The sequence below is a fragment of the Melospiza melodia genome, chromosome 4, assembly GCF_035770615.1.
Source record: "Melospiza melodia melodia isolate bMelMel2 chromosome 4, bMelMel2.pri, whole genome shotgun sequence".
Classification (NCBI taxonomy): domain Eukaryota; kingdom Metazoa; phylum Chordata; class Aves; order Passeriformes; family Passerellidae; genus Melospiza; species Melospiza melodia.
In genome coordinates, this window is record NC_086197.1 from 52916072 (window position 1) to 52935918 (window position 19847).

General features: G+C 45.8%; 1 protein-coding gene across 21 annotated transcripts in view; it reads right to left on the reverse strand.

Annotated features, from left to right (window-relative positions):
• Positions 1-19847, reverse strand: part of RBFOX2 (RNA binding fox-1 homolog 2) — a 170300-nt gene that overhangs the window by 70558 nt on the left and 79895 nt on the right. Inside the window, exon 1 of one of the 21 annotated variants that reach the window (XM_063154423.1) lies at positions 15621-15796. The exons of 19 other annotated variants lie outside the window; for them this stretch is intronic. In XM_063154423.1, coding sequence (XP_063010493.1) covers positions 15621-15638 — 18 coding nt within the window. In that variant the 5' untranslated portion in view covers positions 15639-15796. Of the gene's footprint in view, positions 1-15611; positions 15797-19847 lie in introns of those variants that run through there. One more of the 21 variants, XM_063154422.1, reaches the window with a different exon arrangement.

Below are 19847 nucleotides of genomic sequence, written 5' to 3' on the forward strand. Positions count from 1 at the left end.
CAGCACAGAAGCCTGGTACAAAGAGTGACTACAGCTTTCAGATATATTACCAACCTGAGCGTGTGGGAAGGATTGCTACTTGGGTATGTGGCCTTGGCCAGACAAAAGATATATGCTTCATTTTGCAAATTTTAAAAATGGAATTTAAAAATTCAGAAGGGAACATGAAAGAGCTACATAAATGACCCCAAGACTGGAAAAAGCCACATGGCTGCACGCTGAAAACCTTGAAAAGCCCAATTTATTTTGCTTATCATGAAAAAAAAAAAGTGATAACTGATTATTTTATTAAAGTATATTAATTGTGAGGAACAAAGTAGATGCTAATAATATTTAATCTAATGAAAAAAGTCATCAAGAAAACCAATAGCCAAAAGCTGAGTCTGATAAATTCAGCTCTGGTAAAAGACACCATTTCATTTTGTTTACTGATTTCTAAATGACAGTCATTAAGTCAGCTGGTAAGAAGAACTCAGTCTTTTCAATCTTTTCTAGATTTTGTGCTGAAAACATTACGTCACCCAAAACACAGGTACCTGAGTGAGACATAACAGCCTACAATGCAGGTACAGCCAGAAGAGACAACCTAAAGCCAGATCTATACAACAATATCCTGGAAAGCTAACAAGAACTGGTGGAAGTCAATGCACATCAATTAAAGCTGATTAAACTAAGCAGTATACACATTTATAAGCATAATAACCTCACGGAGAGGAACAAGCTGTTGAAAAGCATAGGTGCAGTTCAGTGTACCACCTAATATGACAAACTACCAGCTGACCTTGGAATCAGGGGCTGCTCTTCCCCTCCCCAGCTGTTGTGAGATCCAGTCACGCCACAGCCACTGCCAGAAAATTAATCCAAACAATAGTCATCTGTTTGGTCATAAACTCAACTGTCTCGCTCTGGATCTGCTTAAGCACAATGCCCAAAGCAGTGAGGAGGCTGAGCATATGGCTGGGGCACAGAGACAGGGGGACTGTTCTTCTCACAGCAGCCCACAGTTACACTACATTAAGCGCAACTTTGAAAAGCACCTGAAAGCCACTTCATCCCAGAGCAAGAGGCTGAATGGACATTTAGCATATGCCATTGCCACTACCTGCTTCACTTGTACTTAACTTCTAGAGCATCCCCACATAAGCCAGCATAAAGCTGGTTCATACACAGTGAATTTGTTGAGTATCTGAGGAAAAATTTTCCCATTGTTACAAAATCCTTTTAAAGCCTCTTTTCCCCAGGCCTTTCAGCTAATGTATGCTTACCACATTCCTGCTGTAACCACGAACCAGTATAGACTTCTTCCTTGCACAGGCCACCTGCACAGCTCATAGGCAAAGCTCGAGGTGAGCAGCACATCTGACCATCTTTCAAGTGCCTCTTCCTGGACTGGGTATCACTAAAGCAGCTCCTGCAGCACCCACACTCAGCAGCACCATTGGAAACCTGCTGCTCCCTTGCCACCACCACATCAATGCCCTGGGACACATGAAGCATGTGCTGGTTTAACAGTAGCAACATGCAAAATATTCACATTAAACTACTGCTTATCACTGGCACTAGTACTTTTAAACTGCTCAATTTTACTGAAGCTAAATCAATAAGCCTTAAAAGCTAAATTGATATAAGAGCATCTCATGTCAGGGCATGTCTGTCAGCATCTGCAGCTCCCGTAATATATTACTGTGTGAGTTCCCGGTAAATTGACCCCTCCGTAATTCTCAGCAGATCCCCACCTTCCACAGCCAAGTGCATTAAAGGTCCTTTTTCTCCCGCCTCCTTGCAACACCTACAGAAACACAAAAACACAGGCTATGCAAAACTTAAACCCAAGCCAGTTGGTTTGCCCTTCTGTACATCCCCTTTCACACTCACAGTGTCAGGCTAAACAAAGCCCCTCACTCCAGGATACAGGCCTGGAAAAAAAAGCATTAGCATCTGGCAACCAAGAGCAGCACCCAGCATACGGGCCTGAGAGCAAATACAAGTCTCTGGCACGAAGAGGAAACACTGGGACATATGCCTGAGTGCTCCTGTCAATCTTGCAGTGGGGGAATGCCCGATTTTTTTTTTTTTAATATATTTTTATCATATTACTGAAAGGAAATGCCAGGGACTGCTGTGGCCCATGTCCCTTGAGGCTCCACTGCTGCCATCAGGCTGCACTGCCTTTGCAGCAATGAATATTTAAACAGGGCAATAAATATTTCAGAGCACATTCATCCCAATAAGAAGTCTACTACCATAAGAGAGATGAGACAACCACACAGGGCTGGGGCCACTCCCTCTCCTGCCCCTCTGGCTCCCACACTGCCTGCCCTTCCTTGGCCCTACTTCCCTCCAGCCCTCAACAGGCACCTGACAGCCTCAAATATTCATGAGCACAGTTCCAGTTACTTTCCAAACAAGCAAAAACACCTGTGAAAAAAGTAACAAGGTGCTCTCTTTCCACAGAGGTGCAGAACACAGCTAGATCATGCTTTGCTTTCATCTCTCCTGGGGTTTCTGGCTCTTGGATGCTCATACTCGGGAAGAAAATAATTTGCTTGAAGACCCCACAGGGTCTTAAATATTTAAATATTGCACCTTAAAAGAGAAAAAATCCTAACATCACCAAACCCAAAGCTCAACCAGCACCTGGTTGAGAAACAGTATGTGACAATCTGTCCTTACTCCCCATAACTCTGTCCCTCATTTTCAGCAGCGCACTTATTCAGGCATTTCTCAGGTACAAGCAGCTCCACTAGCCTCTCAGTGGGATGCTAACAGACGTACACAGCTTGGCCATCACTGGCACAACTAAAATCAGCTAGAAATCAAGTTTAGGATGTAACAGAAAACCCATTCATTTACTCAGCTATCACCTGCTTGTCATCCATGTACTGGGGACTATTTTCACTATGACAGTGATAAAAGCTTTGGGTTTTTAAGTAGGACCTTAGTTATGCTCTCACCTCTAAGCTCCTTGGCCTTTAAAGATAATTTCAGGGGGTAACTAATACATAAAATCACATATAAAGACATTTATTGAAGATCAAATTTGTAGAGCCATGAAACCATGCAACCAGACTCAAAAATTATCTTTTGTAGCAGCTTCCACTGTGTATCTACCTGGATTCAAAAGACCTAAGATATTTGCTGCTCACAGAGCATATCGACAAGGCTTCAGAGAACAAACACACCTACTACTCTGAGTGAAAGGAAGCCAAAAAGACACCCTCACAAACAGCAACCAAAGGGTTACCCTGAATGACAGACACAAGCTAGTCTGCCCTGGCTAACTGAGCTACACCATGGCATCTCCTTTCCAGGTAAAAGCTTTAATTAACAGCATACAGGAAAAGAGTAATCTCTGCGTTTACTGGCACCCATGGACCATCTCTTAAAAGACGATGGTAACGAAACCGCAATCACAACGTGTCACATGCTGCCAAAGGTGCCTCTTGGGCTGCACAAGAAGACACTCTTCATACCTGGATCCTGGCCCAGCTCAAGGTACAAGCTGGGTACCAAATGGCTCTGCCCTGCCATGGCTTGGGCACAGCAGGGAGCGTGCAAGGGTATGCGACAACTCAGCAAGGTCTGCAGATGCAGTCTTGGATTAAACTGCTAAATTCCCCTGCAGTCTCATTTCAGCTGCTTTCAGACCTTTGAAGGAGAACAGCCGGGTCTTTGCTATGCGCAGGAAGGGCCCTGCAGCACTCTGAGTGAGTTTTCTACCGCAAGCCAGAGCTCCTGCTATTTCCTCCTTGGTTCTTATAGCCAAGGGAAGAGACCAAGGCAACCCCCAAGTGCTGAGCAGCGTTCTTGGGATGGCCAGTTTCCTATTAATGAAATTCTCTCATCCTCCTGCTCTGTGGCACGAAATGGCTCCAAAGTGAAGTATTGAACCATCAAACAGCAAAGACTCTTTCCAGACAGCATTACAAGGAAGAGCACCTGCCTACTGATAGGTGGGTCAATCACCCACCATCACCCTCTGTCCCTTCTGCTCCTCAAAGAGCAGCAGCATCCCTTGGTCAAGACTGGCCATCAGCCACGCCACCAAAAAGATGCTGTTTACATTAAAAGCATAAAATAGCAGTCACAGCAGTGTAATTCAGAGACTGACAACAATCCTGCTGCTTTGCCAGCGGTGAGTCCTGGGATTTTATATCTCTGCTTCTAACTACCACCCCAGCTGTCCTTCATATATCACTGAAACGAAAGGATCATCAGAAGCCAGATGCAACCTGGCCCAAAAAACACCTTGTACTTTCCTATCTTATTAAAATACCTCATACATAGAGAAAGGAAAACATCTTGGAAGATGAGCAAATTACCTCACCAAGTAATTTAGAGCAGGAGCCACCATTTTACAGCAGACATCAAAATAATGAGCACTCCTCTGCTGACTGTGCAGCTCCGTGTTATTCCCATGATGGGCTGCATACCCAGCAGCATGTTAAACATGGAAAAAACCAGCATCTGATCCCACTCAAGAATAAAAAAAATACATTTTTGATACCATACAAGAAGTGTTAGAAAGGAAAACAACATTTAATTCTGTGGCTCCTGAGGACCTCTCATGACTCAGAAAATAAATGCAAACAGATGAAAAAGTTAATTTGGATCATATCAGCTTCACTGGCATGCAAAGGGCAGAGCAGGCACCCTGGGGAGAGGGAGGGAAAGATTTGCCATAGATCAGGTTACTATCGCTGACAACTGACCTGAAACGCCACAAGATTTGACCAGACCCTACCCGATCCTCTAATTTTCAAAGGAGCTACCGCCTCCTTTAAGAGATGCAATGTGTGAAACATGTAACACTGAGGTCGGGGAGGAAGGAGATCCTGCAGCACAAGTACGTAAGTGGTCCGGATAATAATCCTCATCACATTAAGAATGAGCCAAATTAACTGAAACAAGAACAAAGCAAAGTGAGTTGTTGTTTTGAAGATGTAGAATTTTCAATGCAAAGCAATGAGGACATAAGGAACCAGAATAATTTCTCCACAGTCTGAGGCTACTGCATGGAACAGACAGGCAGTTGCTCTGTCCTAAAAAGATGCTCCTTGAAAACAGATATCCATCTGCAACCTAACACACGCAGCTTGGGAATTTAGAGACCCAGCTTGCTGTATGGGCTCCATGGTCTCATTCCCTGGATGGGCCAGCACAGCCCACAGACATCACTGTCAAACCTGAGAAATGTTCTTCAGCATCAGCCCTCAACACTCGCTTTTAACTCAACCTCATTTGATGGGATCTGAACTGCCCATCATCACAAACTGAGCTTTACTTCTGTCCTATAAAATTTTCAGGAAGTGTTTCTGCTCAAAAGTGGCCAACAACATGAGTAGTAGCCCACAGTAGCCAATGTATTCATTGTTAACAGAAGTGTCCTTGATTTGTTAGGCCTTCAACATCCACTAGATGATTCACAGGAAGACTGATACATCTGTCTTGAAGGAAAACTTCCTTCAAATTCTTTGCAATGAAAATTACTCTTATAGTTTCCTCTTGCATGTTTAGGACATAAAGCCTTTTCAGAATTTCAGTATTTGGCACCACAGGGCACAAGGACCACTTTTACAGCCATAGCTGATGATCATAAAGGAAAAGGTTTGGTGCTCTGCTTCTGCTGGGTACTACCATCATCACACCTAATCAACAGATTCACCTCCATGCACTTCTGCAAGAGCAGGGCCACCACAGCTGACCTCACATGAGGGCACAGGAGCAGCTCACACGGGCACAGTAATCCCCTGGCAGAAATTTGGGACAGACACAGCTGAAGGCAATTCCTGAACCACTTCACAGCTGAACTCTTGAAGATGTCCCTGCTCATTTCAGAGGGGTTGGACTAGATAACCTTTAAAGATCCCTTCCAACCCAAATCATCCTATGATTTTAAGGTTTTATGATTGGCTACAGGAACACTCTTCTGCTAGGATTGTCTGAACAGTAGCCAGGAGGCTCATCACAACTCTGCATTTAAACCATGTCACTGGATCTCAGAATAATTATGTAGTGACACACAGAGCCTCACAGCTAACCTAGAGGCCTACTACACTTTTGAAAGCCACTGCAGCCCTCTACAAATGCCCTAGAAGAATGAAATTCATCTTCCTGTATGCTCTTCCAAAACATTAGCAAATTCCTATTACTCAGTTCTAGCTATTCTTCTTCTCTGCGTTACAAATAACACAGCTCAAAGTTTCCTACCCACCCACTGGGAAAAAAAAAAAAAAAAAAAAAGCCACTGGCTCTGTATACAGTTCTGCTTTAAGAAGAGGTCTGTTTGGGAGATGTGTTCTTGGCCATGTCAGCTGCTAGGCAGGACCCAGCCACTGATCAGGCAGGGAGGCTTGGAGCTGGCAGGCAGGAGGGCCAGGCAGGCACGGATCTGAACGGAGACACTCGGGTCTGCAGCCTTTAGTGCAGCTTTCTCCTGACTTCTGTGCAACGTTTGCAGTAACTCCTGCAGCTCACTGTCAAAACCAATTAAGAGTACTCCTAACAAAAACCAAAAAACGTTCCTGAGAAATCACAGTTGAGCTGAAAGGGACAGTGCAGTCACCGCCTTTCTCACCTCCTCACAGCAGGGCTTGTTAGCAGACCTTCATTTTGTCTAGGGCCAAAGTCACCATCAGGCTGCTCAAAGCTACAGTTTCAGACTTGATGGAGAACAAGGATCATGGACCTTTAATCTGCTTAAACCCGATTTAGATTCATCTCATTGACTAAGAAAAAGTATTCAGAAGTTTCGCTTTCTGATGAAGCGCTGAGATCTCCACAGTATTTTTTCCACCCTTCAGAAGTCCATGTTCCCAGATAAATTCACTCTCACACCCTTGCAGCATTTTGATCAAAAGAGGCTTTGAAGGGCTAGAGTCCCTCACAAAAATTCTCTTAGGATGAAGATTTGCAACTGGCTTTGGATGACCTAAATTCTTTCCGCCACTAAGAGAGTGAGCCCCTCCTTGACTACAGCACCTCATCAGTCACACTTGGTGTATTCACAGTCTGTCACCCATGTCCCTGTGAAGGACACACGGAGCAAGGAACTGTCCAAAGTTCTCACCACAGCCTTCAGTCACCACCTTCCTCATTCCTCTATCTCACCATACAGACTGGCTCCATCACACAGTCTAACATGACTCTGAGAAAGTATTTACACCTCCCCAACCAAACTCATACAAAAGGGACTCCTGGAACTACCTTGCCTCCCTTTCCCACTGCTTCAAGATAGAATGCTTCATCCTGGAACAGGGTGGAAACAGACCTGAGAAAGGATTTGCAAAGCCAATGTAGCAACGTTAAATAGCATCACGCACAAAGAAAAGCAAAAGAGAAAGTTAAAGCAAACAAATCTGCATTAAATATTTGAGCACAAAGCAAAGCTAACACAGCACAATATCTTATAGTCAGCCAACAAATTGATTAATTCACTAATTTCACCAAATTAACATGCTATTCATCCTATACCTCCTGATTCAGGCTGGAAGGATCCTTTTTAAGTTTAGACAGATTTAAAACTATGCCCGTTGAAACTGAAATCCTTTCACTTGCTGCCCTATTTATCTCAACACATTTTATAAAGCAGGAAGGAACACACACTGCAAAAACAAAAGACTTTCATACTCCTGCTCTCTAATATTCTGAAGTACTTTGCATAATTGTTCAGTTTTGATAACCTCCTTTCATATGATGCCATAGCAAAAATGAGAAAAGCTACAAAGAACAACAAATCAAATTAATGGTTTCACTCTTCATGGAGGGTACACCAGACAAAGGAGGACTAGTACTATCTAAGAAATCCAAACTCCTCTCCAAGGCATTTTTAAATCAATCTTTTAAAGTAATTCAAAGCAGGTTTTGCTATAAAGACTGGAGGGAAAGCATAGGCCTAGATAAGAAGCTTCAGTGAGACCCAATAGGTGAATGATGGTCTATGCACTGCGTAGGTCAAACTCTGATTATCTACATCTTGGCTAATCAAAAGCAATTATCTGAAAGTCAAATATGCCCTCCAAGTCAGGTAACTCATGGAGACAGGACTTATATACAGCACACAGAAATCCTAAACTCCACAGGACCTCAACTGCAGACACTATGAATTTTAAGCAGGATAACCGGGAGGACAGTTCAGAGGGTTTTAACCATACTCAAGACTCCAAGCCTGAGGGCAGACTTCAGAAGCTAGAAAGATTACCCTTGCAATTACTCGGACATTTTTAGTGTATCCATGCACCCTCAGATTACAGGCTACTTGGAGTGCAATTCCAGTTAGGTATTTAGAGACTACTTGGGGTAAAAATCTCCATTACAGGCAGGGCTGGTAAAGCCAGGCTGTTTACTTCCCATTGTAGGACCCAATGTTCAGTTGTTAAAATTCCAAGATACCATTCAAACTGAATTTTTTTTCATGCTATCTGCAAATGATTTTGGAGTTGGTGACTTCTTTTGTTACTTAAGCCATAGCAACCCAACCCAAGAAAAAAGTAGGGGGCATATTTTGTCTTGTTTATGATTAAGAGAGGAGGAAACCACCACATATGCTTTGAAAAGTCTAGGAGAACTTATTACTTACACAAAAATTCGCATTTCAGGAATCTATATTTAGATCACCAAAATCTGACCAACATTATAACAAAAGTACAGAAAATTACAGTGGCTGTCTTACATTTAATCAATCTCTCAGTAAAGCTATATGCAATGGTCAAAAAAGGCTAGAACACAGAAAAGAAAGAAGTAACAGTATGCAAAACCTGCCAGAAATTAAAGAACCAATCCCTTCTTTATGTTTCTCACAGAAAGAACAAATGGTGGCAACAAGCTTTATGTCAGAGAAAGACTTAGCAATGCTCAGAAAGGCCAGCAGTGACATTGCAAATACTTTTAAGGCAGTTTACTTGTCATCAGGAATAGTTTAGATACTGTTTATTCTAACAGGAAACAGAGATGCTCTTATGGGTGGCTGGTAGTGCCCCTTGCACCCCATGGTCTGTGATTTTATGCTCTCATTTGGACATCATCCTCAGCTTCACAGGAGATACTAGCCAGGTCAGATCTAGGTCTGGAGATCACTGACAGCAGGGAAATTATCCACCTCCAGTACTTTGCACCATCTCCTTTGCAGGGATGATGTAACATCAAGGAGCAGTTACCCAGTTCAAATCCAAAAAACCAAGAAACAGACCTGTAAGTACAGCAGGAGAAAATTAAATTGAGACAAGAAGCCTGAGCACTATCAGCACAGGCAGTGACAGGGAGCAAAGAGACAGAACAGACAAGTATGACTGCAATAGGAACAGAAAAGGCAAACTAAATGAGGAATGAAGGGAGTGGGTGGAGAGTTAAAAAAGCCTATGACAAGGAGAATATAGTGAGGACAGGGAGGAGAAGGAAGAAAAGCAAAGAATTAGCAGGTCTAAAAATCAGCTGAGAAGGAACTGAAGGGATCAAAGTAAAGTAGTCGTCTGGCAAAACAGGAGGGCATGTAACTGGAGAGGAATGGAGGCTGGGAGAGTATGGATATGGTATGGCTTGTATGGGACAAGCTACTGACCAGAGATCATGGGGAGAGGGTGAGAGGAAGAAGCACCCATCTGTCCTCCAGTGATGAAGGGGAGAGGAGAGGTCACACAGGGGTGGAAGAGAGGGCAAAATGTGCATACCAGTGTAGACCCCTAAAGCCTAAACCAGAGCCTAATATTGCAAAACGTCACCATTCCTCTGCTGTCAGCAAATACACAAAACCAAGTGGCAAACACAGACCAAGCTGGTCTGCACAGAAAATGACAGCTAATTACATAGTCAGTCAGAGTGGCAGAGGTCTGTGGGCTGTATCTGGGATGGCCAACTCTGCCACTGATAACTTGCAGGGGTCATCGTGGTATCACATACACTGAAGCTGGTGGGGACAGTTAGAGGGTTGTCTGTTTTTTCTTTTCTTTCTTGCAGAAAAAAAAAGCATACAAACATGTGATTAAAGACTATCATAAATAGCCACAGAAATAAAGAGAACAAATGAAGGTTTCTTTCCCAATTTAAAATACAGAAATGCCATGTGATTGAAATGCCTCCCCATTACCATCTTGATCATTCTCAATTCAGTTTAAGAATAATATTGCTTAATGAACAGTTCTGCAGAGAAAAAAAAAGATCAGGTATTAAGTAAAGCACACTGTTGAACAGCATTTGTTTTATTTTCTTTTATGCAGGCAAAACACACTATTTTTTCCAAAAGCTTACAGTTGAGCATATACATCTCCTGCCCTCATTGGTCACAGCACAGCTTCCAACAGCACAGAAAAAAACCATCCTACATAGCAGAGGATCATAAGTGACTCTACAGGAGCATACCAAAATACTTTTGGTAGGAAAATTAACATTTCTCTACTCTGATTCCAGAGAACATGTCTGATAAAAAGAATACTGACTACATCCTTTTAAATAGTATTCTATTTAAAAGAAGACTGAGGCAAATTAACCATCTCCTCCCTGATACTCAGACCTCCAAGGAATGCCTGTTAGTCAAGTCTGTGACTCTGCAGCTGGGAGGTAAAGAACTCATTGCAAAGGGGTAGCCAACTGCACACACCATTTGCTGGAAATGGATCTAAAACAGGAACAGGGAGCATTTTACCTGAAGCAGTCAGTAAGACCAGAATCCACATGTCTAAAAAACATCACACACAGAGACACCCATTGCAGACCCCTTTTTTGCACTGGTGCTAGAATTTTATAGTAGAAGGCTGCTCAATACTAATTAAATGCAATGGAGCCATCGTGAATTAATAACCTGAAGGGAAAGATGTTGCTGGTTTTAAGAGCCTGCCGTTTTTGCAACCTTGAACTTTCGTAATTTTTGGTAGCTCACTACAACCTCTTTACTGATCCAGATACTCCATAAATTAATAGTTCTTAAAATACAATTAAAACAGTATGTTAAATTTACACAGCCTTGGCAATCAAATATCACAGACAACTTAGGCATCCTCATTTCTCAATTCCCGGGGATAACCACCTAGTCACCTGCAGAAGAAATGCACTAGGGAGCAGCGAGGTTATTTCTAGGACAGGGACTCAAGGAAATGGCAGTGCTGTATCAAGTTGCTTTTCTCCATCCTGCCTAGGAAATGTTGAATAAAGCTTCTGCCATTCCAATGCAGGTCTACAAACACCTGCAGTGGTTTACTTCTACTCCAATGCATCTCAAAGTGCTCAGCACAGGAGGCAAAGAGAGAAATACTAAAAAAACAGGTTTTGACAGGCCCCACTGACTTTTAGGCCCTTAAGAGTAAGCCCTTCTTAACCAGCAGTTAAATCTCCAAGTATAACAGCAGTTACAAACACAACCCATAGCCCCACCTCAAGCAACTATGTCCTAATATCAGGAAAAGTGAGATGCAGATTAATCTTTGCATTCCCAAGGGATAGTCTCCTGGAAAAGTGATTGGACAGGATTTCTCTCACACAAATCTCTGATGCTGACATGGTGTCTTGCAGCACTAAGGAGAAGTCCTAAGATATACAGCAGAAGGGAATGAAAAGCTAGGGGACAGGCACAGGCACTGAGTCAGATACCATGTAAACAAGCACCATTTCTTGAACAGCAAAGAAAGGGGAAGAGCAGAAGTCCACGGACAGAGAAGAGAGCGATTCCCTTCACACGGCTCATGCAAGTTTGCAAGATAACACCAAAGCACAGAGCAAGCAGCAAGAACAACTGAACTGAAAGGAAAGGAACATGCAATCCTCAAAGCAGGGAAAAGGGACAGGGAAATAATGGTAGGTCCTAACAGAAGTCCAAGAGGAAAAAAGGGGGGCCTTCTACTACACACAGATAAAGCTTTTCTTTCTTAATTCTTTCTTTTAAAGGAGCAGGGGAATTCTGCAGCATCCAGCTTGCCTGGAGGAGAACAGAACCTAAAGGAGACGTAAGGGGACGGGAGGGGGAGGCTGTTCTGGGACTCAGTCTCCCTCGCAGACAGTTCAGACAAAGGAGGATGGTCTCCTATAATGGGATGCATTGTACATTTTTATCTAGCACAAGGTGGCTGTCGTGACAGGGTTCCCCATCTCCTGTCTCCCCTCCTCAACTACACACCCCTGCATGATCCCAACATGGAACAGAAAGATCTGTTTTATCACACCATTACTGTAATGGGAAGCAGAGAAAGACAGGGAAAGGGAATGAGGCAGAGGAACGAAAAGGAGACAGAGCAGCCTTTAATGAGTCAGCCGCTGCTCTGATTTAAATAAGATCTCCATTTAAGGAGCACTGCAATTGTTGGGTTTTCTTAATTTACAAAAACAAATCACTGACTAAGCAAGGAACTTTTGGCTGCACAAGTTGTCTCACAGCTACACAGGGTCTGGGAGGGAAAGGGTTATAGAAGGGGGAAGGGAAAGGGAAGAAAACCTCTGGAAAAAATGAGACTGCTTGCTGGTTCATTTTAACAAGGACATAAATTAGTCTCAAAGCCACAAACGCCATCACCTCCCTGAGCCCTGGGCAGAGTGTAGCAAGTCAAACACGTGCCAAGATAAACGGCACTGGCTGGAGCCTCCAAGGGGTGCTGGGGGGACAAGAGGGGGCATGCTGGCAGGCAGGGCAGCAAAGATGCTTCAAATGGTGCCACAAAATGGAGACTGGTGATCCTACAGCTGCATAAAAGCAGACTTTCTGATGTTTCTGCTTACACCCACATCAAAAGCTGGGAACTCAAGACAGATAAAGAAGGAAAAAGGGGTGCTGAGGTCAGAAAATAGCAGTTCTCCAAGGTCTGGCTTTAATTACCACAAGCAGCCCTTCCTCCTCCTCCTCCTCCTATCTTGGAAGAAGGCCCGCCAGCGGGCAGCAGCCCAGGTGAAAGGTTCCATCGCTGAGAGCGGGGAGGGGAGCAGACAATGGCGGGGGGATTCATTACAAAGACACACACACACACTCCCAGCACTGCCGGCTGCCACATGGGCTGGGGGGACCCCTTAAGGAGGCAGCAGCTCCCTCCCCGCTCTCTGAGATGCTCGACACCTTCCCCCTCTCCCAGCCCTGATGGGAAACAGATTTGGAGGAAAACGCCAGCAAGGCACTGGGCTGTCCAAGAAAGGGAGGGCTTTGTGCTCCACACAAGCCAGCAACCTCAGCATGCACCACACAGAGAAAAAGCCTTTTAGCATACAATGCCCATCCACAGAAGACTCTCTCTTTTATCTGCAATTAGTACATAATGTACTGGGCCTCGTTTAACACTCATTTTCACTGATTTAGGATTAAGGGGGATAAGGCTAAGGTACTATCTATTAATGAATCTGAGCTCTTACTCTCATTAGCAATTTTTGTTTCCTCTTTTTCAAGCATATTTCTACTTTCCAGCATCTCCCATTTCTTTATATCGCTTTATATCGTTTCTAGTCTTGTCACTCCACACTCTTATTCTGTTCTATCAGCTTGTCATGCCTATGCAGAAGCTCGTCTCCCAGATCCCCAAGGAAGACAGCAAGCTTGCTCCTTACAGTGCAAGAGAACTCAGACCAGGTAGGCAATGTTTTCTAGAGACTGAACTAAACAGAGCAAGACTGTAGCAATGCTGAATTCATTCAGTGGCAATTACCAGCTTACCATACCAACAATATTTATTTTTCATAAATGAGACAGAGCCCCAAGGAAGCAAGTTCACAGGTTTAAGTAATGGCACTCCACTGCTTCAAACAAAACTGCCGAATAAGAATAATGTGGCTGGGGATGTTGTCTTGAATGTGCCATGCTCCTTCAGCCCCACACTTGGCCAAACCTGCAGTGACTGCTAAGGACCAGACTAGCAGCCAAATGATTCCCCTGAGAGAAGGCAGCACTCTGCTAGAGCTGAATTCACCTGTGCTGTCTTCCTCAACTCTGTGTACAAGGGCTACCCACCGTTCATCTGGATCCCCAACTGAAACACAGTCCGAGTTCTCCTCTCCTACTGTTTTTTTAATATGCATCTTCTCCAGCATCTCAGCATGTAAATACACAATGCAAATCCTGAAAACCTATACTAAATAGCACATACTCTTAAGACAATCGTAATTCAAGGTCAAACAGTACAATAACACACAGTCTTGATACCTCCTTCCCCACGTCAATAAATTGTTTCTGTGGAAGACAGATTTCCCTGGAGTCTATTAGGATATCCTAAACCTTTAAATGAGTTTATACCCTCCCCTGTTTCAGCCAGTGCTCCAGTAGAATCTCATCCTTCCCAGCTCTGCACATCCCCAAGCCTGGGTCCTGGTGACTGCACTGCACAGACATGGGCTCCGAGCATGACAGCTGTGGCTGAAAGCACATTGCTACACAAGGCTGTGCAGAACAACTCTCTGAAATGTGCACACCTGCAGCTTAAGGGCACACACCTCCATCCGACCAGGCACACTCAGCACACAGCAAAACGCAAATGGACGCTGACTGCAGAGACACAGCTTTCCAGCATCACTTGCTAAACTAAATATAGGTACAGAAAGCCCCACGAGATTTCTGCAGAGCTCATCTGTTTCAGAACAGAAAGCCTCGGTCCAGATAAAAAGGACTCTCTAATGGAAGGGACTAAACAGCAGAAGCAGAAGGTGGGGCTTGGGAGCCTGGGAAGATACCTTTAGAGTGGACAGAGACCTATTTTTCAGCCACTGACAATCAATGCGAGATGAGAGAGGGAAAGGGTCAAAGTGGGTGCTACTTCTCCCAGCAGATTCATTCTGAGTTAGGCACCCGTGAAAGAGATGACCCTTGTAGTGGGACATGCAGATCTCAGCAGCAGCTAGTGAAGGGGGCTTCAGCCAGAGCTAAGGAAAGCCAAAAAGGCAGTATGCATCTATTCTGAAGACTTGCAAAGCTGTACAGAAAAAAAGCACTTGTGAAACCCAGATTTGAAGAAAAGTTCCTTCTGAGAGTCTTTCCCTCCACCCCCTTTGGGAATATCCCCCAAAGGTTTCCAGCTCTGCAAGGCACTGCAGGGACATTATATAATGCCTAACTCCAAAGGATTCCAGCTCCACGATGCCGCTTTCCTACTCCTCCCTCCCTTTGCCCGCTCCCTCCGGTGGCGAGTTGCATATGCCATGCCAGGAAAAAAAAAAAAAAATTTCAAAATCCAAAAGCATACAGTAGCCTTAAAAGGCGAGCACTGTCCGACGAAACCCCTTTGCGGTGGATGCGCGATGGCCCTGGCAGCTGGGCGCGCTCCTCAGGAAACGTCAGCCGCTTTCCCCCGGGAAGACACGGGCAGCCCCACGCCTACAGCTACCTACAAGGGCTGCCCGGCCCCCGCCGTGACCGGCAGCCGGATGGAGGAGCGCCGGGGAAGCCGTACACCTTCGCGATCGGCCGTTCGTTCAAAGGCGGGTTTAGCCTAACTCGAAGCAGGGGCAAGCCGTGCCCCTCGCGCACCGCTCTCTCTAGAGGGCACTGCGAGGCTGCTCCGGGCAGGGGGATCGCAGGAGCCCCTTCCCCAGAGCTCCCACCGCGGGTGCCCGGCGCGGCGGGGCTCCCTCCCGCACCGCTCCGCTCCGGACGCCCCGCTCCCCGCCCAGACAAAGCCGGGCGGGCAGCCGCCGGAGCCCGGCCCTCCCGCCACCCTTACCTGAGTTACCATTTTCTTTTTCTCCATAAACCAAAATGGGGGAGGCCGGCCGCACGGGAGAGGGAAAATTTACAAAAAAGAGAAAAGAAATAAAACGAAATAAAAAAGCAGCAGCCCCGTGGAGGCGGGCGGCGGCGGCGGCTGCCTGCGCTGCGCTGCCTCGCCGGCGCGGTGCTCCCCGAGCCCTTTTTCCTCTCTTTCTTCTCCCGTGTTCCTCCCCTTCTTCCCCCTCCCTCCCCCCCTGCCGCCCCCCCGGCTCAGCCAGATGGCTGCGGGAAGCGCCGCCCCGAATGCCGAAGGTAATTAATGCGAGCCGGGGCCGCCCCCGCCGCGCCCCGCCTCGCCCCGCCCGGCTGGGCTCGGCACGGCCCGGCCAGCCCCCGCCCCAGCCAGGCGCTCCCTCGCCCGCCCGCCGGGACTCCCCACTGCTCCCCGGGAACCGGCAGGCTCGGCGGAGGCGCAAACGCGAGCTGCAAACAAAAGCGAAGGTGGCGGACCCGTGCAGCGCCGGTCCCGGCGGCAGAACCTCACGGCCGGCCCGAGCTGCTCCGCACCTACCATTCCCAGCGCCCCAGGCCTCCCCCGCCTGCACCTCAGCAGGCAGGAGAAAGCATCTCCCGGCTGGAGGATGCTGGAGAGATAGCTGTCAGTTTTGCACAGACCTCCCTTCTGCCACAAAAGGGAGAACGCGTGGGTTACACGGTGTGTTGGCTGAACCGGAAGCAGTATCCGTGCCAGGATCTGCATTTCTATCATCATAAAACCTGGAGACCGCTGGACTCCTTCCCAGCTTGCTTTTTTCCCTCCCATTTATCTTCAGCAAGCATCTGGCCCTGAGCACCTGAGCACGCCACGGTTGACAGCATCTGTTCTCTCAGCAACCCCATAAAACAGAGTGATACACTGCTACCCCATTTGCCAGACAGGATCTGAGATGCTCAGATTGATTTTTCCCAACACTGCACCCATGGAAACCCACGGACAGGGCTGAGCGCAGGTCTGCCAATCCCACAGTTAGACAAGAAGACTGTACTGATGCTCCAGTGCTCATGACGCAGAGATAAAACCAGCTCAGGCAAGCTGTGCTTCTGATGTATCTCTTCTTGACACCTGGTACTCAAGAGACTCCCAAGGCTTTAGTTGCTTTTTTTTGCTAAATTACAGTGCAGTAACACCTTGAATCCCCATGTGTTCTTTGCATAAATATGCCCAGTTATGATTTACATGGGAGAAAAAAAAAAAGCCCAGTGGTTTTGCTTCATGGGCTTCTGCTACAGCACTGCCCTCCAGGCAGCCCATGCTGACCACAATGCTTTTTAGTTTCCCAATTTCACTCGCTGCAAACTGACCTCTGGCTCCCTCCCTTCTTCCTTTCCTCCTCTTGCCCATAATCTCCTCATTCAGCAGGCCAGCAGGAGCATGTGTGACAAGCCAGTCTCTCCTCTGTTGTGAAAAGCAGGAGACCAAGACACCAGAAGCCCTTACATGCTACCAGCACACGGAGGCAGAGAGTCATGGGCCAGCCACCCAACACAACCAAACCATGGTGTGGGATCCTCTGGGAGAGAGCCAGCCACCATGACTGCAGCCTACAGGTCTCTGAGTCAGAGTCCACGTTTTTCTGTGTTATCTCACCCTCTCTGGTAACTTGCAAGTTACAATATTTACATGCAATGTTGCAAAACCAGGGAAAGTAGTGGATTTGGTTTCTCCTCCCTCCATTACAAATCTGAGATTCTGGAGCACAGTTCTAGGTCAAGTGTAAAAAAACAGCAAAAAACACAGTGACCTCCTTAAACCTTTGACATGACAAAGCACCAGGTTTCAGTATTGTGCATCTCATTCATCAGACCTCTGCAAATAACTCAGGATAATCTCCTTATTCTCTCCACTTAAGTACTTTAACTGTTGTGTTCACTTGGTCTTGTCTGTGCCGTGAGGTAGCACCTTCTTGTCCCAGATCTAGGGCTGTAGCACTGTAGACCTCCTGGACATCATCCCACTACTGTTAACCAGAATAGCACCATTTCTACTCCATTTTGGCCTTCACCTGAGGAACCTCCATCAGAAAGAGTCTTCTAAGGAAAACGAGATGCCCAACAATGCACTGAACCTTCCCTTGCACTGCCTCCACCACCTAGTTGGTACATCTGCCTTGCTCATGTGCCAGCAGAGTGGGAATTCCCTTCAGTGTGATGTGCTGCTGGTATCCCTGGTATCCCTCTTTAATCTCCAATCATCTTCTTCCCCATGCTTGGAATATATTCACCTTTGCCCCTGTTGAGCCAGAAAAAACACCCAATTTTCAGTAGATGTGCTCAGGCAACAAGAAACACAAATCTGCAAGAGTTCTCACTGCTGCAGTGAATATCTGCTACAGAGTTTCAAAAGCTAAAAACACACCATGCAACATGACCAGACGTGGCGACACTTGAGATCTTTGCTGTCTCACTGGAGGCCAGGAGCAATGTCTGATAACAAACAAGGCCTACACAAAATTGGTGGATCTGTGCAATTCATCTTTCCTCATTGAGGCACAGGGGTCCAGATGTTGTGTCATGGCCATGCAGAGTAATTTGGTGGACCTTCACTTAGCTTCTCCTACATGAGAATCATGGAACCACTCCTGAATTTACCACGACAGTTTGCCAACCTCTGCCAAGAAAAACCAAAACCCAAACTGCAAATCTTGCTGCTGAAAAGAACAGAGAAGCAAGAGCAGAGCTGAAGGCTGGAAGCCTGAAGAACACACAGCTCAGAGCCACGAGATCACCCCTTCCTACTTACTGCATTTATTCAAAAAGCAACGTATTCAGAGCAGCTCTAGATGCCAGTATTTATGAGTTCTTACGGTTTCTCACACATCAGGGACATATACGCATCAAAACTTTGTTACTGTGCTGTAGAAGTAACATTTTTAAATAACTATGGGCAAATTTAACCAGTCTGTCTCAGCAGTGCCAGGACACAGCTGATAATCCTCATCATGCCAGGCAAAGTTCCTTGCTCCCACCTGAGCATGTCTGTGACACTTATATTCTCTTCTGCGTTTGCAGAGATATACATGATGGTTTCTGGTTAGCTCCTACCATTTAAATCCTAATGGAAAAGAAGCTGGAGAAGGATGTTTATGCAGCAGGCCAAAGGACAAGGCCACTGAAATCACACTGATGAGAGCACAGATGAAGAACTAACCTCTAGTTTGACTAAGCAGTCTACATGTACACTCTTAAATGCTTGGGTTAGTTTAACACTCATAGAAATTATGGAACTACAAAGAGGAGGAGTCCACAAACCCTCTGCTTTCAGAAAGTTTCAGGATATTGTCCTTTTTTCTTTTTTTGGCTATATTCTTTACCACCCTTTGCTACTAAGGGTGGAAAGCAAGCATAGCCTTCAATTTTAACATCCCATTACCTGCATTTCTGTGCTGGCTCAAGTTTAGATGGAGCAAACCTGCCAGCTGGACTAAGGCCAGAGGGAAGAAAAAGAGAGTTTCAAGTGCAAAGAACCAATTTATCAGGAAGAAATCTTAACAACCAAAAGACACACTTCTGCTGGTGGATTCTATTCATCTGGGTAATAAAACCCCCAATACAAGGTAACCTAACAAAATACTATTTAGTGGCTATCTGATGTATCTCACCGTAGATAATCTTGAATTGCTAGTCTACATTTCACATTTTCTGGATAAACTTGGTGCTTTTAAGGACATGGAGTGCTGACATTGAATAGCCAAGGACTGCCTAGAGAACATCATCTTTCACTTGGCTCCAAAGGTATTTGAGCCTGACCCACAGCCTGTCTTCTCCAAGACTGCACACACTGGCCAGCAAATGTCACGTGTGCTCCAAATATAGCCCCCTCCCCCAGCAGAGGCTGCAATACAGACTGCGCCCAGCCCCGAGCTGCGCTCCAACCCACCCGCTCCCTTCACCCTACACATCCCCTCTGCACCTCCAAAAGCAAAAGTCTGACAAATGAGATTTTGTCCGAGGTTTTGTGGGTGATTTTGGAGGAGGGAGGAGGAGAATAGGTGAGGAGCTGCTCAGTGTGGCTCAGCACCCCTGTGGGACAGGCAGCAGTCACACATACAGGTCACATGTGCCCCGACAACGCAGTGAGACACACAACAACACGCCAGTTCGCAGAGCACAGCACTGCTGTCAGTTCAACATCCCCTACAAACAAACAAATGATCAAAGAAAAAGGCAAGAAATGTGAGCTAGAATACAC